Source organism: Sciurus vulgaris (assembly GCF_902686455.1).
Source record: "Sciurus vulgaris genome assembly, chromosome: 3".
NCBI classification, from domain to species: domain Eukaryota; kingdom Metazoa; phylum Chordata; class Mammalia; order Rodentia; family Sciuridae; genus Sciurus; species Sciurus vulgaris.
Window position 1 is genome coordinate 186,320,793 of NC_136463.1, and position 22,196 is coordinate 186,342,988.

At 56.8% G+C, this 22,196-nt stretch overlaps 1 protein-coding gene across 4 annotated transcripts in view; it reads left to right on the top strand.

Annotated features, from left to right (window-relative positions):
• Positions 1-482: 482 nt before the first annotated feature.
• MLPH (melanophilin) overlaps positions 483-22,196 on the top strand; it is a 47,376-nt gene continuing 25,662 nt past the window's right edge. For 3 of the 4 annotated variants that reach the window (XM_079133867.1, XM_079133869.1, XM_079133870.1), the window contains exons 1-4: positions 483-602; positions 8,260-8,454; positions 21,468-21,689; positions 21,833-21,945. In XM_079133867.1, the coding sequence (XP_078989993.1) occupies positions 8,345-8,454; positions 21,468-21,689; positions 21,833-21,945 (445 nt within the window). In that variant the 5' untranslated portion in view covers positions 483-602; positions 8,260-8,344. The remainder of the gene's footprint in view (positions 603-8,259; positions 8,455-21,467; positions 21,690-21,832; positions 21,946-22,196) is intronic. The other variant, XM_079133868.1, reaches the window with a different exon arrangement.

Sequence of the window (22,196 nt, forward strand, 5' to 3'; positions counted from 1 at the left end):
AGGCGGAGAGGGGGCGCGGTCTGTGGTAGGAAACCTTCGAAGTGCCACTTACTAGTCGATGGGTCTGGGTAAGGCGCTTTTCTGAGCCTCAGCTGTTTACTCTGCAAAGCCGGAGTAAACAGCGTTCTCCCTGCAGAGTTAGAAAGAGGATTCAATTCGAGAAGGCACCGCGCGCTCCCCGGGCGCGCACAGCACGCTGGCGCCAGCACCCAGGCAATGTTGTCCAAAACGTGCGCGACTCGCAGGTGTGTGCTCACTCTTCCTTCCCCGCCTTCGCCTTTTTCCCAAAACTGGATTGTAGGGAGCCCCAGGGTGTCTGCTCCGCCCTCGGTCCTACCCGGCGCCCCAGGTGCCCAGTGATCCCGGAGCTGGGCGGGGCGGAGCGCAGCGCACGTGACCTAAGCGGGCAGCACCGCCTCGTCTACTGCCCTCCTGCCGGGCAGGTCGGGAGCGCAGCAGCAGCCTGCCCCCCAGCATTCTTCCTGGCCCCAGTGCGCCCTGACTGCCGTCTGGGCCGATCCTCTTTCTCCCTCGCAGGATCTGGAAGAGCAGCTCCAAGTACCAGCGCCGCCAGGGATTGAGCGTCTCCAGGAAAGAGGCTGGTAAGAGCGCTGAGAAAGGGAAAGTTGGTCCTGGTCGCCTCCAGGACAGGGAGTCCGGGCTGAGGAAGCGTCCGCGGAGGCGTGTGGCCCCAGCCACCTGCCTCCAGGCCCTCCTCCCAGCTGGTGAAGAGAGCAAGCCCAACTCACCCAAGCCAGGCCCCAGGCGTCCTTGATCAGACTGATCTCAATCTTTGGGGAGGCCTATTTCAGGGAGGAAACAGTTGGTTTTAATCAGAAATGCCCTTGTCTGTCTGCAGTGCAGACTGGGCTGAGACTCAAGAGACTCGAGCTGGTCACCCAAGGTCCAGGGACACTTGCAGAGAGAATTTCTTCTGAGCTGCCCAGTCCAGCTTGGGGAAGAGAGGCCAAGGATCCTGGCACCGGAGGAGGCACACCGGCCCTTCTCTGGACCCTGAAGGCCAAAGGATGGTTATCATCTTTTGTTTGCTGACAGGCTCCCTGGCCCCTCTTCCCCCTTGTTGTGGAGAGGTAAAGAGGATCCGGGCAGTGAGCATCACTGGCATTGTCCCCACTGGCCCCAAGACCCTCCAGGATCAGAATCTCACTTACAAATCCCCAGAGATCTCAGGCTGACACCAGCTCTGCTGACCTTGAGTAAGACCAACCCCTCCCGTCCAGCTGGCACGCAGCCGGGGGCCTTCGCCTGCTCCGCTTTTCTTGTGGAGTGATTGTTATCTCGCTCACGTATTTCCTTCTGAGGGGTTGGAATGGTAACGGGGGTCCAGGCCCCCACTAGCACAGTGGTGCAGAAGCTGGCACTGCCCAGAGGTGGGCAGTCTCAGTAAAGAGGCCCAGCTGCAGACCACAGGCAAGTGCAGGCAGGTCGTTATCTCGGTTCTGAAGGTGCACCACTGCAGGCACATGTGTGTCCTCAGCACCCGTTCCTCCATGGGGTCACTGGACCTTGGCAAGGCCAAGCCTTTCCTGGACAAGAGCCCTGGCCCTGCCCAAGTCTCCAGGCTCCTCAGAACCTACCTGGTAGGCAACCGTGGCTGCATTCCCAACCTTGCCCAGCCCCAGTATCCCATCAAAACAGTGGGACAGTGGCAAGACCTGGGGACAATGCCAGGCACACACACAGGGAGTCAGTGGGGTGTACTAAGACATTAGTGACTGAAGAATTAAAAGCAGCTGAGTGTGTGCCTAGTGGGGCAGGGGATGGCAAAAAGGTCCCAGAGTGACTTTGGTGCCCTTCAGGGATGACACAGGGACTGCCCAGTTGTGCCCTGGTCTGAGTGTCTGGGGAAGCGTTCAAGATGACTGAATTGCTCTTTTCAAAAGCAACTTCTGGAAGAAGAGCCCACCCACCCACAGACTGCACCCACCCCATCATGATTTCTCTTGCTTTTGACATCCTAGCATCATACGGAGCTAAAGAGGACCAGAGAGGTCATGGAGCCCAACCCCTGTCCACAGGACAGATGGGAAAGCTGAGACCTGGGAGGAGGAGGAATCCGTCCCGGTGCAGGGAAGGCTGTGCCTGAGTTGGGATTAGAGCCCAGCTGCCAGCCCTCTGCTGCTGAACCTGGGTCTGGACCTGTTGCAGACATGAGAGCTGACGCTTTGGAGGTGCAGAGCTTATGTCTGTGGACAAGTGAGGTTCACCAGAGACTCTCAGCGTGCCAGGGAGTGGAGGGAATGGACAGGGGACAGGTGGGCAGGTGAGCTGCCCGAGAGCCACCTGTATGAGCCGCCCTAGCCGTGTGGTGCCCGGAGCCTGCAGGGCAGGGAGCGTCTCCTCCGTGGGAATGTGCTGGCTTCGCTGCTAAGGAGCACCAGGGTTCCCTCTCTCGGTGGCATTAGGCCTGCCCACAGCAGTGACCACACAAGCCAGCTGTGAGGGCAGAATGTGGGACAGCCATAGAGGGCAAAGGCGGAGGGCACCACAGCAGGAGTACAGCCACACAACACACCTTGCCACTAGTCAGCCAGTGCCCTGACCTGTTAGCCAGGCATAATGAGGGACTTAGACTGGACTTCCAGTTTCTGTTTGCTTGGGTGGGTGCCCACTCAGGGTCACTGTCCCGAGGTTCCCGGAGGCAGCAAGCCCCAGAGGTGACTAAGCCAAGTCTGTGTCTAGGAGAAACACCCATAGAGATTTCCCTTCCATTTGACCAAAATATGAATTCCAGCCTTTAATGCCTGAAAATGACAAGCCCTTGGCGTTCAGTGATGTGAGTCTAGCCGTGTTTTCCAGTTCCACTCTCCTTGCTGGTCCGTCTCCATGTCACCTCCCTTTCCTCCAGTATGACCATTAAACAGCTGGAGAAGGTTGACCTCTCCAGTGTGAAATAGGATTGACTCTGAGCAGCACGTAGCAACACACATTGCAAGTGTCTTTCTGTTCAGGAACCTCATGACTAGGAGTCATTTGCAGAGAGGCGGAGCGGAACTCAGCCTGGCAGCATCCCCAGTGCGCCTGCCGCCCAGCAGCCCCTCCCTGGGGAAGAACAGAGCAGCTCTGCACCCACGTGGGGCGAGTGCCTCCCCTGCCCCCAGCCCCTGACAGCTGCAGGTGGCGGGGTGCTGGGCGTAGACGCAGGCCTGGGCGGGCTCAGGGAGCCGGGACTTGCTGAAGGCTATGGGTGAGCCTGGCTGAGGGGCTGGGGACCCCTCTACCACACTGCAAGTGACCTCAACGTGAGCTGCTGGGGCAGGCAGAGGGGGCTAGCAAAACGTCCCCAAGATGCCACCAACTTGGTTTATGCATTTCAAACGCTCAAGTCAAACCTCTTGTCCATTTGACTTTAAATTGCTTTCAAAAGCGTTTGGCCATTTGATCAAGGGAAGGACGTGGTGGACACAGTCCCATGCTGCTGGGAACGCGTTCCGTCCAGGAGATGTGCTTGGACAGGCGTTGCCCCTGGAGCAGGGTGCAGCCTCCAAAGCAGCCATCCAAGAGCTGAGGCGTCCTGGCCTCCTGACCTGCCCGCCCCTCACCAGGGCACGAGGCTGTGGCTGAGATCCAGAGCAGAGCGCTCCAGGGGACTCCCGCCCCGTGCGCCGCTCTTGGCTTAGCACGTGGGATGCCCCATCCTCAGCTTAGGAACTGAAATCGCTCGGGGCTCTGCTAAACAGCGCAGCCTGTGTGTTTCCTTGAACACAGGGCTGTGCTGGAGCCTCCAGGACGCGCTTTGCCTCTATCAAGTTTCCCAGCCAGGCAGGGAGGCTGTGCCCCGCTCCCCACGCTGAGTCCCACGCACGTCTCGGGGTGATTTTGCTCCCGGCCTGGCTGCAGGCCAGCAGCTCTGCTGTCCTAGTCCCACCCTGGCGAGGACCTCTCAACACGGGGGTCCAATCCCTCGCTAGCTCCCTGACTGCCCCTTTGGTCTTTGTTATTTGACCCTCCTTGTGAGGAGCAGGCAGGCATCAAGGGAAGAAGCAGCCCTGAGCGGCGAGGGAACAAACCTCCTCACGTCAGTGGGCAGCCCTGGACGGCGGTCCTGACAAGTTGTGACCTTGGCCTCCCTCTAAGAAAGGCGGGTTTGCAGGATAAGAAATGTACCCTTTCTGATTTTTCCCTCTCTCCCTCACACCTAAGCACCTACGTTTCTTCTCTCAAGGCCTGGAATTCCAACCTCTCCTCCAGGAGGGGGGAGAATCAGGACTCCCCGAGGGTCACGCTGCTCATCCGTTCTGAAAATAGAATCTCAGTGAATGCTCGCCTTGTGATACAGTTTTTTTCCTTCTTTTGTCCAAAACGGAATAAACCCCAGTCACACGTCAGATGAGGACTGCTCCTGCCCATCCCAGCAGCCAGACACCACGTGCTCTAGGAGCGCCGGGAATGCTAGCTTTCCACCGCGCTTTCTTGTCTGGAATCTGAACCCACCTGGAAACGCGCAGGTGGAATGCTTCCCACCCGTCAGGCAGCCTCCTCCTGAGCGTCTCCCAGTTGGCATGGAGCGCAAGAGACCCCGTGGTGTGGTGGCAACCATTTTTTTTTTATTTTTTTTTTATTTTTACAGACTGCATTTTGATTCATTGTACACAAACAGGGCACGACTTTTCATTTCTATGATTGTGCACGATGTAGGTTCACACCATTTGTGAAATCATACATGTACATAGGGTAATGATGTCTGTCTCAGTCCACTACCTTTCCTTCCCCACCTGCTCTCGCCCCATTTCCCTCTACACCATCCAGAGTTCCTTCATTCTCTTCCCCACCCCACCTTGTTGTGTATCGTCAGTCACTTATCAGAGAAAACATTTGGCCTTTGGTTTTTTGGGCTTGGCCTATTTCACTTAGCATGATATTTTCCAATTTCATCCATTTACCAGCAAATGCCATAATTTTATTCTTCTTTATGACTAATATTCCATTGTGTATATATACCACAGTTTCTTCATCAATTGAAGGGCATCTAGGTTGGTTCCACAGTCTGGCTATTGTGAATTGAGCAGCTATGAACATTGATGTGGCTGCGTCACTGTAGTGTGCTGATTTTAAGTCCTTTGGGTATAGGCCAAGGAGTGGGATAGCTGGGTCAAATGGAAGGTCCATTCCAAGTCTAATGAGGAATCAATCACCATACTGCTTTCCAGAGTGGCTGCACCAATTTGCAACTCCACCAGCAATGTATGAGTGTGCCTTTTCCCCACATCCACACCAACTCTTATTATTGCTTGTGTTCCTGATTATAGCCATTCTAATTAGAGTCAGGTGAAATCTTAGGGTGGTTTTAATTTCCATTTCTCTAATTACTAGAAATGATGAGCACTTTTTCATATATTTGTTGATCTCCTGTATATCTTCTTCTGTGAAGTGTCTGCCCAGTTCCTTAGCCCGTTTATTGATTGGATTTTTTGAATTTTTCTGTAAAGTTTTTTAAGTTCTTTATAAATTTTGGAGATTAATGCTCTGTCTGAAGTGTGTGTGGATAAAATTTTTCTCCCACTCTATAGGATGTCTTTTCACATTATTGATTATTTCCTTTTCTGAGAAAAAGCTTTTTAATTTGAATCTGTCCCATTTATTCTTGCTTTAATTTCTTGCGCTATGGGGGTCTTAGGAAGTCTGGTCCTAAGCCAACATGATGAAGATTTGGGCCTACTTTGTCTTCTATTTGGTGAAGGGTCTCTGGTCTAATTCCTAGGTGCTTGATCAATTTTGAGTTGAGTTTTGTGCCGGGTGAGAGATAGGGGTTTAATTTCATTTTACTGCATACGGATTTCCAGTTTTGCCAGCACCATTTGTTGAAGAGGCTATCTTTTCTCCATTGTATGTTTTTGGCACCTTTGTCTAGTATGAAGTGACTGTACTTATGTGGGTATTTCTCTGTGTCTTCTATCCTGTACCATTGGTCTACCTATCTGTTTTGGTGCCAATCCCATGCTGTTTTTGTTACTATTGGTGGCAACTATTTTAAGAAATTATTTTTCACCAATTGGTTTTAAGACACAAAGTATTTCTAAAATATTTTGGTTGGCAACTATGGACCTCTGTGGAAATTTTCATTTTAAATAGTATCTGCTAGACAATGTCGCTTTTCATCATTGACCTCTTTGGGGCCAGGCAAGCACTTTTAAGGCTTTCCCAGGACCCTTTGGGACCATGCAGCGGCTCTGGAGCAGGATGCTGTGCGAGATTTAAAGCAAGAGCACGTCTCTGTGCATCCAAGCTCCCGCTGGAAGCTGCTGCTGTGCCCCTTCTCTGATGTCACACGGAAGTGGGTTAAGTCCTCGAGGAAGGCTTGCCGAGGTCACGCGCTGGGATTCTGACCTCTGGTCACCCGGAACAGGCCCTTGAAGGTCCTAACGTGTTCCCCGGAACCCCAGTGCCTGGAGCCCGGTTGGTCTGGTTGCCACAGCAGGAACCCCAGGCCAAAGGTCTGCAGCAGACTAGTGTGCCGGGGGCACAGAAAGCACCCACTGTGTGTCCAGGACAGACAGAGTCACTGTCCCCACTGAGCCTAACAGTAACTTACCTATCACCAACTGTTAGGAGGTATAAAGATGGAGAGACAGGGTGAAGGGTACAGGGGTGACAGGGAAGGAGTGGAGATGGCTGGGAAGCCTCTGGGGAGTGAGAGGAGCTCTGCAGGGTCCCCAGGAGGGTCCTCCCTTCTCCCTCGTCAGTGGCGCCTCCAGTGTCACACACAGGAGCCGTGTCATCTGAATAGCCTGTGAGAGGACTGTCCTCTGCTCAGCCACCAACACTGCCATCCGCGACCTGCCCACACCCATGTCCACCCCTTGGGACGTACAGCCCAAGGTCCTCTGTGACTTTTCCCCACCCAGGTGCATGAGCCCTGAGCCTTGCCACCTGGAGGGGCCTGAGGACCGGCAGCACTGGCCATCACTATTGTGCAGACGGCCCAGGGACCTTGTCCAAATGCAGATTCTGAGCCCTCGGGCTGGGTGGGACCCGAGCGCCTGCGCTCCGCCAAGCTCCCAGGCATGCCGCCGTCTGTGGGCCGCCGTCTGTGGGCCGCTCTTCAGATAGCAGAGGTTCCAAGGTTCTGCTCGCCCTGGCTTCTGACATGTGTATGTTCCTTCCTGTGTCCTTTCTGGGGATCAGGTGTGCAAACCCCGAGGTCTCGAGCTTGACTTCCCAGTCCGTGGGTGGCCTAGACTCACAGCCCCAGTACAGTGAGGGGGTCCTGTCATCCAAACCTGAGGGCAGCGCCTGGCCATCAGTACGTTCAGATGATCCTCACTACAGCAGGCTCCGGAGTTCCTGCCGGGCAGCCTCCCTTGGTGACCGCCTGCCCAGAAGTCTGTGTCTCCCTCACCTCATGGCACTTCTGCCTCACTGTGGCGTGCGCGTCCACGTTCCCAACTCCTGCACGTTGCCTTCCTGGTGGGCATCATGCCGTGTGGCCCCAGGAGCCTCCCCTATGTGCAGACCCAGGGGAACAGTCCCCGTTCTGTCACTGTGATCGAAACGGTCGAGTAGGACACCTTAGACAGGGACAGCGTGTTGGGGATAGGTGGCCGCTCCCCTGCTCGGGCCCAGGCAAGCTGCACATCTTGGTGGAAGGCCAGGGGAGAGCTGCTGAGCTCCGTCAGGAAGCAGAGGGGCGGCCTGCGGGGAAGACGCCCCTTCAGGGCAGCCCACTGACCCACTCCTCCAGCCACGCCCCACTGCCTACAGTTGCCACCTGCCAGTACATTCAGACGCGGGGGGACCAGGCAGGTTCCAGCTCTCTCAGCCTAACCAACCCCATGTCCAGCCCTCGTGCCCCAAGCCAGAGGACTTCCTAGCCATCAGCCTCCCAGGCCCCAATCCTCAGGAACTGCACCCTTGACTCGGGAGGGGTGGGGAACGCACCAGAAACTGAGCTGGCGGTGAACTGGACACGAGGTTCCTCCTCTCTGTCTTGCCTCTCCCTGGAAACCAGGGATGCTGCGTGGCCGTGCCACCCAGCACAGGAGGGGAGCGGGCGCTGCCGGAGGAACACCGCCTCCCATCTCACCAAGGCCAGGGAACCAGCGGCTCTGCACGTGCCCAGGGTGGGAAGAAATTCCCTTGTAAACGTGCGTGTGTGGACTGTAAACAGAGGCTCGTCCAAATGTGTTAAACCGTGTGAGGTTTGTGAAATGAGCCCAGGTTCCAGGCAGGCGTTTGCTTCGTGAGAAACCGCATGACGCACAGGGGATCAGTTGCTTTCTGCTCCTTCTCTTACTTTAGGAAGTGGTTGGCATCTGTCGGCTCCCTGGGGCTGACCACTTGTGACCCTGTGACACTCCAGGTGTGCCTCAGACGAGAAGCGGAGATGGGGAGAAAACTGGACCTGTCCAAGCTCACGGATGAAGAGGCCGAGCACATCTGGGGGGTCGTGCAGAGGGACTTCGACCTCCGGAGGAGAGAAGAAGAGAGACTAGAGTGAGTGTCAGGGCCCCGGCCACAGAGCCCTGGTCCTCTCATGGCCCTGAGCACTGTCGCTCGGCCGTCTCTGGGTGGGTACGAGGCTTGAGGTGCGGGTGAGTGGACTGGACAGGGAGCCATGATACGTGGGTATTGGCTTCACCCTGGGCCTCAGGATCCTCAGAATGAAGATGAGGGCATCCGGCTTTCCAGTCTCCTGGGGAGGAGTCCAGGGCAGCTCCAAGGTCGTGGCCTGCTTAGCGGAGAGGACAGAGTTGAGGCCAACTCAGCTGGGGAGGGCACAGATGAAGCAGGTCTGGGAAAACCAGGAAGTGCTTTCGGATGAGCTGGAGTCCGTGGCCTCTTGTGTACCAAGTGGAGGAGTCGACCGGAGGCCGGGCACACACTTGGTGGAGCCAGAGGAGCTCTCGCCAGACAGGTAGTGCTTGTCGTTTCCTGGGGCTGCCAGAGAAGGACTTAGCATTTTCTGGTGGTCAGAAGCCCTACAAGCAGGATGTCCCACTGGAGGCTCAAGGGGCAAGTCCACTTCTTGGCCTGTTCCAGGGTCTGGAGGTGCCTGGATTCCCTGGCAGGTTGCCCTTCCTTGTCTCCACGTCCTTCGGCTTGGCTTTGTTCACCCCACTTCGGCTGCATCTCCCCGCCCCTTTCCTCTTAAGGATTACCACTTAGGGATTCATCCTCAGGTATCCAAAACAACTTCACGTCTCCAGATCCCTAATTTAATCCTTTCTGCAGAGTCCCCGTCACCTTGGAGAGTGTCATCCACAGGTTCTGGGAACAAGGATGTGGATGCTTTGGTGGGGAACATTGCTCAGCCAACTTCAGTTTTTAAAGCTGGGGTGGGGGTGCTGCAGGAGGCTACCCAGAGGGATTCAGAGGAAGTCAGGCCAGGGAACTTAACTTAGCGTGTTGCTAAGACAAAGTGCCAACAAAGGAGGCAGACGGGGAAGGAGCTGCCAGGGAGGGGGCTGTGGTCCCAAAAGCGAGGGCAGTCCACCCTGAATCGCCAGAGGAGACAGGCACGGCTCAGCCCAGCAAAGCAGAGAGAGGCTCCCGCCTCTGTGAGGAGGGACCTGGTCAGTGCTGCCTCCCTGAGCCGTCCGTCCCTGCTCTCCCTCCGCCCTGGGCTGCCTGACCTCTCCAGGTTTGCATTGTGAACCAGCTCCCCACTGCTGGCCCCTGGGGAGGACCCGCCCTGCTGTGCAGCCACAGGTCAGGACAAGCCTGGTGCCCAGCAGGCCTGGCCCCACTTCTCAAGCAGCGAGCCACCCAGAACTGCAGCCCTGCCCTCTCTCCAAGGGCAGAGCTGGGTCTCTGGGGCCTGCCCTTTCGGCCTCCTCCCCCCAGCCCCTGCTGGCCCCCTCACAGTCTGAAGCCCTTCCTGTCTTTCCCACTCTGTCCATTGAGAGCTCAAATGTCCTCTTGAAATTTTAACCCAAGCCCTGGCTCTCTGCCTCAGTCCCCAGGCTGAGCCAAAGGGAGGACTAGATGTCACCTCAGCCCACTCGGCATCCCGCCTTTCTTATCGGGAGAGCCCCTGCCCAGGGGAGGCTCCCACCCCCTCTCGGTGAGACCCAGGCTACTGTGGCGTTCGTTTTCAAGGACAGCCTTTACCTGCCCATACCCATCTACGTGGAATGCAGGGAACCTTGCTTCCCAGGGAGCAGAGAGGGGCCCAGCAGGAGTCCTGGCAGGCGGTGTCTCCCCGGGACTCCGATGAGGCCTCCTGACCTTCAGGGCGGGGCCTTCCTGTCCCTCAGTGGCGGGTCATCCAAAGCAGCTTCCCAGAAATCCCAGGTGTTTCCTGCACGTGGATCACTCCCTTCTGTCATCATCTTTCCTTATTTCATGCTCTTTGGTCAGTTCACACTGCAGAGAAGAGACACTCAGGTAACCTGTCCACTCCTCAGGAGGGAGTCTGAGGTCCCGTCTCCAGGTGGGCCAGCTGCAATCGGGTCGGGACAGTGCAGTTGGCTGACTGCTGTCTTCTGGTGTCCTTGTGATTAGGGAGTGGGCTCGGTAGGCACTCCAAAAGCTACCGCACTACGGAGCACGGCACTGGAGTACAAGCGTGCTGCACCTGGAAAGTCAGCCTCAGGGTCAAGAGTGGCCCTTACTATGCAGATCCAGGTCCAGCCGGTGACCCCATGGGGGCGGCAGGTGGCGTTGCAGGGGAGGGGTGTGCTGCAGGACTGCCTGCGTGGCTTCCTGCTAGTTTTATCTTAAATCTGCCATAAAAGGCAGGGCCACCTCTGCCCTGGAGAAGCCCGTTTGCAAGTTTCAGCTGACCCCGGGAGCAGCAGGCCCGGGCCATGCTTGTGAGGCGGGTGGGTGAGCACCGCTGGTCGGACCGCTGGTCGGACCGTGTGTTCCGTGCCGCCTGGCAGTGCTGGCCCTTGGGAAGGGCGCTCTCGAGACGAGCAGTGTCAGGCCAGCACACCTCTGATCTCTCCTCTGAGCTGGCCCAGGTCCCTGGTGTGCCAGAGGAGCACAGGCCTCGTGGCCGTGAGACCAGGTAACCAGTACCCTGGCCCGTGGTGAGGCCTGCCCTCCCTCCAGGCTGTGCTGAACGTATCCCCCAGGAGGACCTGCGGCCACCACACATCAGAGGCCATGTCCAGTAGTAAAAGGCCAGTCTAGCAGTCCTTGCCTGGCATACCAGGCAGCGCCAGGCTTGTGGCTGCACTGGCAACCTGGGCAGCCTCCCATGAAGGACTGGGATTCTCTGCACTGCCGCTCTGAGCAGTGCTGCTGCTCGCAGGCAGAGGCGGCCATCTTGCTTCAGAGCAGCCTTGGGCCAACGTGAGTCTCCCTGGGAGCCATCCTGTGTGACTGGGGACCTGGGAGCTGCCCTGTGACTGGGGACCTGGGAGCCATCCTGTGTGACTGGGGACCTGGGAGCCATCCTGTGTGACTGGGGACCTGGGAGCCGTCCTGTGTGACTGGGGACCTGGGAGCCGTCCTGTGTGACTGGGGACCTGGGAGCCGTCCTGTGTGACTGGGGACCTGGGAGCCCTGCTTGCCACACTGGGTGCCCCCCAGCATTCCTGCTCCCCATTAGCACCCGGATGGGGCCAAAGACTCAGAACGATCTCGAGGTGGTACAAAAGTAGAATGTTGAGGCCGCTGGCATCAGAAAAGTGGCCTCAGATAGAACCGACTCTGTCCCCCGCTCTCCTGGCCCTCCCGTCCCTGGCAGGTGCTGCGATGAGGACATGTGTCTTCCTGGGCCCAGCGGGCTGATTGGCACTCTCTCCAGTGTGGGGGAGAAAAGAGATTTTGCCCAAAAGGGCAGCTCCACCCTGACAGCAGGCCTGTGCTCTCCTACCACCCAGGAAGAGTCTCCAGGTTCACCTGGTGGCGGGACCAGCCCTGGGGTGGGGGCAAGATTGACCATGGCAAAGAGCCAGGTGGAGGACAGCAGGAAGCGCGGCTGGCAGGCCACACCCACCCGGGAGCAGAAGCCAGACGTGCTCTTGGAAAGGCTGTCTTGCATGTTGGAAGAGGACTCCAAGTCCTCCTCCTTCACCTTTAATCAGACAGTCCCATGTCACAGGCAGCCCCTGGGGACAGCATGAAGACCAGGGGGATTTCACAGCGCAGCCTCCGTGTGGAGGACCGCAGCAGAGGACCAGGGCGGGGACTCACCCTCCTTGGGACTGCATCTTCCTAGAGTCCAGCCAGCCCTGCAGAGGGAACAGACAGCCTTATTTAGCACCGGCACGGGACTTCCCAGGGGAGCGCTCGGGCGCCAGGCAAGGCCCGTTCCCTCCCACTCATGTTGCCACAGCCACCTGCCCTCTGGTCAGAGCTTTGGTGTGACAGGTCCTCTTTCAGGATGGAGGGACCCAGCAGCAGAGACCATGCTGACCCACTCAGGCACTTACACCCTAGTGTGGACTGACTCTTCACAGCTTCCCCAAGAAACAGGACCCCCAAGAAGTAAGACTGCATGCACACCTCGTCCGTCCCTCATCCCCACCGTCCAGCCCCTCCAGCAGCCGCGGCCCTGGTCTCCTCCCGCATTCCCTCCTAGCTGCCCAGTCCCTGGGACCAGCAGAGCCATGGGCACCCTGTGGTACCCCGCGAGATCACCAGCACAGCACCCTCGGATACCTCCGTCCTGACCCTGCTCGTTGAGGCCACCCACTCCTGGGCTCCCTCAGAACTGCCCTCTGCTGATTCATATTGCCCCACATCCTACCCACATCCCACATGCCCGACACCCTCCTCCCGCCCCACACACCTGTCCTAGCCATGACCTGCTGACCCCATGGCTGCACTGTGTCCCTGTCCGTTAGCATCCTTCCCTTGGACCCTGAAGGCTCTTCCCCTGGGCTCAAGGCCACCCAACTGCCCTGGCCTTCGCTCATGAGCTGCCCTTCCGGCCAGGACTCCTCTGACTGACCTCCCTACCCTACGCGAGGGCCACAGCTGGAGGGGCACGCCCCAGCCTTGCAGCCTACAGGTCTCGGCTCCCCTGCCCGGGTGCCAGGCTGCCTCCTGCTCCATGCCCTGGCAGGCCCTGCTCCTGGTCCCCACCGTGGCTCTTCCTCCTCGTCACTGTCCTCCAGACACTGAGCTCAGGCCTCAGCTGCTGCTCACAGAGAGGAGCTCCCCCTCCTCCTCCAGGCTACCAGGCAGAGCCTGCGCGCTGTCCTCACCTGGTCCAAACCCACCCTCCTGTCCCCCTTCCTCTCTCCCCCACTTCCCGGACCAGGGGTTGCCTCAGTTATTCCCTCTCCCCTGGCTCCTACGGAGTAGGTCATATAATCAGTCGCCGTGTTAAAGAGACAGATAAGAACACAGCCTTCCCCTGAGCCCCAATACCCATCCTGAGTGTGGCCCATTTTGCTGATTGGATTGGAAATGGCCACCCATGCTTCAGGTGCTTCCCAGGTCTGCTCCTGTCGCACCAAGAGGGCCCTGGCAGCTGCCTCCTGGCAGCCCTCTAGCGCCCGCAGCCAGTCCCTCCTCACCCTCCTCAGTCCCACACTCTCCTGGAGCCCCCTTGCCCCTCCTGCCCATTAAGGGGTAAACAGCCAGGCCAGGCCCTCCCAAGGCCAGGTCCAGGTGCTCCCCTGAGTGGATCTCCAGAAGGCTCAGCGCACAAACACGTCCTCAGGCTGCTTCACACCAGAGTGTCCCCAGGCCTCGCGCTGATGCCTCCTCTTGATAAAGATGCCCCGTTTAGTCACCGTATTAGTGTCCTGAAGGCCACTCCATCCATGACAGGAACCAGTAGCCTCGTGTGGCCATTTGAACTAATCAAATCTAAAGGAAGACTTCAGCTTCTCAAAACTGTGCCGCAGGTCCTCTGCGGAAGGTCACCCAGGAGGAATCAGGCCGGGTAGAGGGGAGACCCGCAGGCCTCGGTGACCACCAAGCTCACCGAGGGAAGCGGGAGTGGATCTGGGGGCAGCCACTGAAATGCTAGTGCTGGAGAAGACAGTGGCGTGGACAGTCCCCCGGCTGCTGAGGACCAAGCAGTTTCACCTCGTCATATTTTTTGAAAGCACCTTTTTAAATCTCGAGATATCCAGCTCAGTGTTCCTGAGCTCTTTCTGGGGCGGGTCTCCCTAGCCGCATGTTGGATTCCAGCCCCTCGTGTCTCCTCAGCTCCTTAGATGTGCTCTGTGTGAGGGTCCCGGCCCCACCCTCTTCTCTTCCCGGGTGCTCTCCTCCCAGGGGCCTCATCCAGCCCCAGGGGTTTGGTTTGCCTTTTTGTTTGTTTGTTTTTAGCAGTGCTGGGAGGAACCAGGGCCTCGGGCATGCACATGCTCAGCAAGTGCCCTGCCCCCGAGCGTCAGCCCCCAGGTCTCCAGTGGCCCAGACCTGCGATGATGGGAACAAGGACGTCTGCCTTTCTCAGTGAGGCAGCCGGGCAAGGCCCATGGTGACAGAGCACTTGAAGGGTGCCTACGGAGACTGGGGAGCCAAAGTTTTAATTTTATTTTCTTTAAATTTAAACTTAAGTAGCCATGTGTGCCTAGTGGCCAGAGGCCTAACATGGTGGCCAGACCATGTGGGTGTGGACAACAGGCCCCACATTAAGTCCACCAGCTGAGCCCTCACCTCTAACTCAGCCCTGGGCCACGGCACCTGGGCCACGTCTCATGACCCCTTCTCCACCAAGGCTGCCTTCTCTCGGCCCGGCCGCCCGGGTCAGGGTCCCAGGGGTCACCGCTCCCCCTCTTGTCCCACTCCACCTTCCTCAGGTCAGCAAGCCATCAAACCCTGTCCCCATCCCACCTACTGCCCAGCACCCTCAGGCCAGCCCTGGCCTGGTCACACCCTCTCCCGCATGGACACCAGGGGAGGCCGTCCACTCAGCCCTTCTTCTCCCTCACTGCCCTCTTGTCCTGCTCCCACAGCCCCAAGACTCTCCCTGTGGTCGTGGTCTCACCCGGCTCTTCATCCCTGGAGACTCTCCGTGTTGATGAGGGAGGTGACCTCGCCACTCCTGGGACCTCACCCCTCTGGTCTGAGACCTCCTGTCCCACCTGATCCCCCCACAGTGCTCACCCGGTGCCAGAGCAGCCGCTCGCTCATTGGCGTGTCTCCCACAGGTCCTGACCCCTGGGGTTCTCTTGTTTGCCGCTCTGTCACCAGCCCTGGCTCCGTTCCTGACTACAGACAGACTCAGTGGCTGAATGCACACAAACATCCGAGCTTTCTCATTCATCCCCACCAGCGTCATCACATGGCTGCTTCCTTCATCCCCAGTGACAGATGAGGAGGAAGCGGGTGCCCTGTGGGAGGTACCCAGTAAACGTAAACTCTGGGGCTATCCAGGGCACGTCTGGCTGTGTGCTATTTTGTGTTATTCTTCTTCTAATCTTTTTTTCCCAAAAAAATTCGACTGCACCTAAACCAGTGGCTCGTTAGCAGGGAATGTCCAGTCTGCGCTGGTCCACTCCTCACCAGACGCCCGACGCTCGCCGTGTCTCTCCAGTCTCTTCCACCCGTAAACTCTTCGCGCTGTGGAAGAAGCGTGTTAACTGTAGTTCTTCACAGTCGGGAACTTGCCTGCTGGCTGGGTGTCGTATCGAGGTTCCTCCATCCCTGTCTCCTCTGGGTTCAGAGTTTTGGGAATGGTTTGGGGAACCTCTCGTCCTCCTGGTGTTCTGTGCTCTTTCTGGTCACTTGGGTGTTGGAAAGGTTTTAGTGCAGAAGAAATCATCGCGTGTTAGTACTTTGGGATATTATCACAAAATATGCCAAAGTAAACTTCTGGGAGGGAGCACAGAACTCCTGGACACCCCGTCCTGGCCCTGAAGGAGTTGGCGCTGAGCAGGAAGCTAGGAAGCCCAGCCTGGACGTTAGAGAGCCACACACTAGTGTCAGGCTTGCCCCGCATGGTGCCCATTTAAAGTCCACTCACCAGCTGCTTCCTTGTGTGTTGGGGTGGCCACCCAGCTGTAGTTTTGGTAGAAATTACTGGATGTTCCCACAACCAGGCAGAGCAACGCAGGTGACTCACACCCTGGGGTAGGACGGAACTGTACCTAAATGGAACACCCTGTTTTAAAGTCCACAGCCCACAAATCAAATATTAGGCCTGGTCACCATCCCAGAAAGACAAATAGGTGGTGATGTGGATTTTCGATCTCCACAAACAGACAGGAGTTCCGAAGATAATCTGTAAAAGACCTCTCAGCGTGAGACGGGCACATTGGCTCACTTAAAAAGGGAGCAGGAGAAATTTGAAGTCACCCTTAGCTGGGCCACTTGTCACCACAGACAGGCCACTCCCAGGGCTGTGGAGCACAGGGCTGAGACAGGAAATAAGCTGCCGGTGCAGGGCCTGGTGGGCGGCTCTGGTCTGAGATCACAGATGAGATGCTGGGAGGGGCTCTGCAGCCCGTCTCCCACGGCTTCCTCCGTGGGTTCTTGACCACATCTTGACCAGACCCTCTGGATGCCTGGAGGGCTAGCTTGTTTCTCCAGCTCCATGGGATGCGGGGTCCACGCCCTGGCCCTTCCCTGGGGTGCTTGCTCTGCCCCACTTCAGCTCTCGTTGGCGGCCTTGCTTTGATGACCCTGCCATCAGTGGCTTAGGGTCCCCTCGGATTCACCCTCTGGTCATATCTCGGGAGTGGCCTGGAGTGTGTGTTTTATATGAGAAGCTGCTCTGCTTGCCTGGGGGTGAGACCTCAGTTGGCACACTCCTCTCAGGGATCTGGGGATGCGACCACCACCTCCAGAAGATGCCCATGTCCTAATGCCCAGGATCTGGGGGTGCCGGGCTCTGTTCAAAGGGGAACTGAGCTCACAGGCGCAGTGAAGGCTGCTGATCAGCTGAGTGGGACAGGAGACCGTCCTGGTTTTTCTGGGCGGGCCCAATGTCATCCAAGTGAAAGGGAGAGAAGAGGAAGGTCAGAGGGCTTTGCCGTGAAGACTCAGCCAACCTCTAGCTCTGGGGATGCCGGTGCTCTGTGGAAGCTGGCGGGCCAGGGTCTGATCCCCCTGGAGTCCCCTGTGATACCTTCCTTTCAGCTCAGTGAACCCTGTGTAGGACTTCTGGCCTCCAGAACTGTAAGAATAAATGTGTGTTGCTTCAAGACAGGAAATCTGCAGAGATTTTATACAATAGCAATAGGAAGTGAAGCCAGTGCCCGGCTCCCGGCTCCCACCTGCAGAGAAGCAGTGGTCCTCCTGACTTTCACCCGGGCGGTGGGCTGTCTGCTCCTCCTCCATGCACGGCAGAGCTGTCAGTCTCGCAGACCAGGCGGCCCTCCTGTGTGAGCCCCTGCTCCTTTTCTGGTCGGGAGCCTCTTCATGTGCTTAGGGTGGTTGCTGCTGCTGTAGCATCGCCATGCGAAGGTGCAGTTCTCCTATGTCCGGGCTGACTCCTGAGTCTCCACCCCTTGGGGAAGAAAGCAGAACTCTGTGGCTGCTGCTCACAGGAGCCCATGTGCTGCCTGCTCGCTCTTGTGCCAATGGTCCTGGCTGACTTGGATCTCAGTGGGTAGTACCCACCACTGAGACCCGACCCCAGCCAGGCACCCGCATGCTGTGGCCTCTTCAGACCATCCCAGCGACTTCCAGCCCCCTGGCTGCTGAGCACCTGTCCCGTCCTGCTGAGCTCAGTCTTAAGGACCAAGAGATGCCCTTTACCCAATTCCCCACTTTCCCTCCCCTCCACTGCCGGGCCCTGCCCAGTGTGGTCACTGCAGGGCACACCCCAGGCTGTGCCTGGAGGGGGGTACCCCCTGTTGTCTCTCCGCCTTACTCTTGCACATTGCCACCTGGCTGTCAACTGGTCTGCATCCCAAGAGCAGCAGAGCAGGACACACAGTCGGACAGCTTCGCCCTGCCTCTGGCCCTCCTCCCCTCCTCCCCCCTGACTGAAGGGGCTCTGTCTGTCTTAGGAAAGCTTCCTCCCATCATTTCTGACTTTTCATCAGGGACTCCAAACCGCCCCGAGAGCAGGGATCTCCCTGGATTCCCCCTGCAGCTGTCCTGTGACCACCACCCACAGCCCTGGACATGGGTGTCCCAGGGAGTCCGAGGCCCACACGCTCTACTCCTGCTCCACGGGCCCTGCTTCCCAGGTGCTGCTTGCCCAAGGGCCGGTCTCTCCTCTCCTGCCGTCATCTCCTCTCCTGGCTCTCATCTCCCCGTCCTTTCCGCGTTCTGAGAGAGAGCTAACGACTTCAAAATCAGTGGATCCCAAACTTTCTGACCTTAGGATTCCTCCACAGTCACTCTCCAAAACACCAAAACGGGTTGTTTCCATGGGTCACGCCTATCAATATCGACCAGAGTAGAACTTAAAACTGGGCAGTTTAAAGACTCCATTCATTTTAAGAATAGCAGCACTTACATGCTAACATAAGTATCATTTTTATGAAAAACAACTGTTTTTCCAAAGCAAAAGTCTGAGTAAGAAGAGCAGCATTGATCCATTTTCAAAAATCCCTCCAAAGAAGGAAGACAGCTCAGCGCTCCTCTGGCCTTGGGGTCAGGGTGCTGTGATGTGTCGTCTGAGCAGAAGCACTGGAGGACAGTCTAGCCTCAGGTGTCCAGGGCTGGAAAGTGGAATCCACCAGGCCTCATCACAGGGTTATGACCTTGGGTTGCGTGACCACTTAAAAAGCTGGTGCTTGGTAGTTTCATAAAGGCTGGTTTCCACGTGGAATCTGAAGCAGCTCAGTGGCCTTTTCCTTTCCTGTTACATTAAAATCCATGGGTCCTTCCTGTCCGGAAGAGTCTTCTACCCACGTGTTATGACCTCACTCGCCTGTCCTTCAAAACTACCGCCTCTCTGTGTCCTGCATGTTTTCAAACGCCAACGCCCCTCCTGCGGCACAAGAGACCCCCTCACTTCACCACTGAACTCGTCCGAAACCCCTGGGTGTTGGAAGCTGTCAGGTTCGTGGCAGGCAACGGGATTTCCCGAAATTCTGCTTTGTCACTTGGAACTTTCAGCTCTGTCCCAGCAACAGTGCTGTGGTCCTCTTCCCTGAGGAGGTGGGCTAGCTGTGTCCACTCTTGAGGAGATGCCTGCAAACGCCGCAGTCAGCGTAGTCACCTAGCTCAGGGGTTCGTCCAGGTAAAGTGGTATTTTGTGATGAGAGTTCTCAGCTGGGGTCACAGTGCAACCAGTCGCCCTGTTCTCACATCTCAATGTCCACCGCGAACTCTCACAGCAGGTGGGTCACCCGCTCTCCCCACAGAGTCCCAAAAGGGGTGTGCCTGGGGTCCGCTTCCAGAAGGAGCAGTAACCTACTGCTTCATCAAGACCATACTTGCACAAAACTCTGTTGCTCCTTCCCTTTGCAGTTGCAGCCCCTGCTCAGCCACTTGGGGCCACTGCCTCTGTCCAGGCCGAGGCCCGGGCTGTTCTGCCCACTACTGCTTTTGCATCTGGCGGGGCATCAGAGGGAAAAAGAGCAACTGACGTCCTAGTGTTGTTATGAAAACCCTTTGACCTTGAACTCTTACATGGCCTTAGGGACCTCCAGGGGTCCCTGGGCCACACTTGGAGCACCTCTACATCTCTGGATTTCACATTCTGCAGAGGAAATTCTGCTCATTCCCCTACTGTCCCGGATCCTTGCTGTCTTCCCTTTGGCCAGCTCTTCCCCTGCCCACCTGGTCCCTCCTTCCCAGCCTGGCTTCTTCCTGCACCCCCTGCCCTCCTTGGGACCACCTTCTTTCACCCTGCGTAGCACAGCAAGCAGACTGGTTTCAGGTCTCCTGATTTGATGAAGTCACAAGCTGGGGAGTCTGCTACCCGCAAAGGTGACCTTAACTTGTGGGTGCAGGCTGGGCTTCTGCCTGTGGGTCTCTGCGGTGGAGTGACACCTGGCCAGCCTGGAGAGCGCAGAAGCACAGCTGTAGGTTGCTCTGCCCCGCGGCCCTGGCAGGTGGCAGCTGCCTCCTGGCCTCCTCCACCCACCCTTTCTCTTCTGCTGTGAAGGGAAGCTATTTTAAAGAACCTGAAGCAGAATAAAATTATGCTTCCACCAGATTCACCACCTAAAGTATATCAATTTCCAGCCACATCACCAGTAGCCTGGGCTGTTCATTCACCTCCTACATATCCTTGTCCTTCTCCCTGCTGTGCTGAGCCTGGATCTGGGAACACAGTCAAACCCACCTGGAGGAGAGGGGCCTTCAGGTTCTCTATGGATGGGGATTTGGCAGGAGTGGAATTGGAGGAGATGCGCCTTCCCACCCGCCTCCTGACGCCTCATGGGCCTCTCATTGAGGCAAAGCCTTTGCGCGTTGACCCAGCTTCACCTGCACTGAGTCAGTAGATGACACTATTGCCCCTCGAGTCCTAGGACTTCTTGCTCATTTTACCCTTGGTTTACAGAGCCAGAAAAGGGTCTTATTTTCATCCCCATGAGCACAGTATCACTCCTTAGAGGACAATTTCCAGGATGCATGCTGCATGTCCGAAACCATAAGTAGTACTGAGCCTATACACAGTATGTTTACATGTGTGCCTACCTGTGGGAAAGTTTAATCTACACGCTAGCAGGGTAAGAGATCAACAATAATCTACAATAAAATGGAATAATTATAATAACACTATGATCAAGGTCACGTGCGTGAACGTGAGCCCACTCGCTCTCTGTCTTACGATACAATACTCGACCTTCTTTTTCTTGTTGAACATGGTTAGTTGAAACTGGGGCTCAGCGGGGCCTACTGTGAACTTCAGTCAAAGCCACTTCTAACACAAGTAGCCTCTGAGCACCTCGTCACCTTTGCCACGTTGGGTTGTTTCCATCAAAATTCTGAGTACTTCAGACTCCTCAGAAGACAATGGCACCTAGTGACTCACTAATTTTTGCCACTAAAAATGGATTAACTTTGCCTCATCAAAAACTAAAAATATTATGTTTGGCAGACAGTCTCTGAAATCTGGAACAAAGGGAAAGCATTCATTGTGATCTGGGAGTATATTTTCCAGGGAGTGCAACCTGGCAGGTTCAGCAGGAAGCTGTGTTATTTAAAACCAGATGGGCTGGAAGAACTGGGATTTTCCTGGGACTTCAGGTGCTGGACAATTCCTGTCTGGAAGTTCTCCAAGCCAAACCATTCCAGCTTTGCTCCAGGAACATACCTGTGGCCTCAGCTCAATTTCTGCTCCCCTGCTGGAGGAGCCCCCAAACTTCTAGCTGAGATATCACCTAGCTTTGCCCTCAGGACTCTGTGACCCTGGGGGAGGACACAGTGCCCTGTCATCAAACTCTGGTACAATTTAACAGCCACAGAAATGCCTACGTGCAATGTCATTTCCAAGAAGATCTTATGTTTTAATTCCAAGCTGCCAGATCGCTCACACTTAAGCCCAATTTACTGGTCTCCCCCCAGGGAGAGAATAAGGGCTTGGCTGGCACCAGATGCTAAGGATGCCTGAGGCTGCTTCGATCTGACTTTGGGTCTCCGTCTCTGCACACGAGATAGTTTGTGTGCATGCACGCCTGCATGTTCATTTAACACCTATTGTAAAAAGAAGATACCTGATATTGTTTCTGTATTTTCCCAAGGGAGCTGAGGGGCAGAATCGAGAAGGAAAGCTCCAAGAGGGAGCTGCTGTCCGACACTGCCCACCTGAAGGACACCCACTGCGCCCGCTGCCTGCGGCCCTACCGGCTCCTCGTGAGCAGCAGGAGGCAGTGCCTGGACTGTGGCCTTTTCACCTGCAAAAGCTGCAGCCATGTGCACCCCGAGGAGCAAGGCTGGCTCTGTGACCCCTGCCACCTGACCAGGTGAGCCGGGGCTTCCGCCCAAGCGGCCCTGACGGTTTCTGGGCCCGGGGTTTTTCCTCAGTGGGGCTGAGGTGGGGTAGATGCTCGCACGTGTGGCGTTTGTACACTCTGTGCCATGCGGGCCTGTGCCCCTCTCCCTGCAGAGTCCTGAAGGTCGGCTCGCTGGAGTGGTACCACAAGCCCCTGAGAGCCCGCTTCAAGCAGTTCGGGAGCGCCAAAGTGATCCGGTCCCTCTGCGGGCGGCTGCAGGGTGGCGGTAAGGAGAGGACCACGGGACGCTCTTTTTATTTCCAGGGGTATGTTAATGTCTCAGGGCCTTTAGAGAGAGAGAGAGTATGAACTGACCACCTGACCACCTGTCGGTTCCTGCCTCTGGTGTCCTGGGACCTGGTGGCCTCCTGTTGCAGCATCTCCACCCCACCCCAGCTCGGTCTGGCATCCCCACCGTTTGAATCTGTTTTCTCCAGAGCCTCACACCACGTTACAAACACCCAGCCCGGTGTCCGT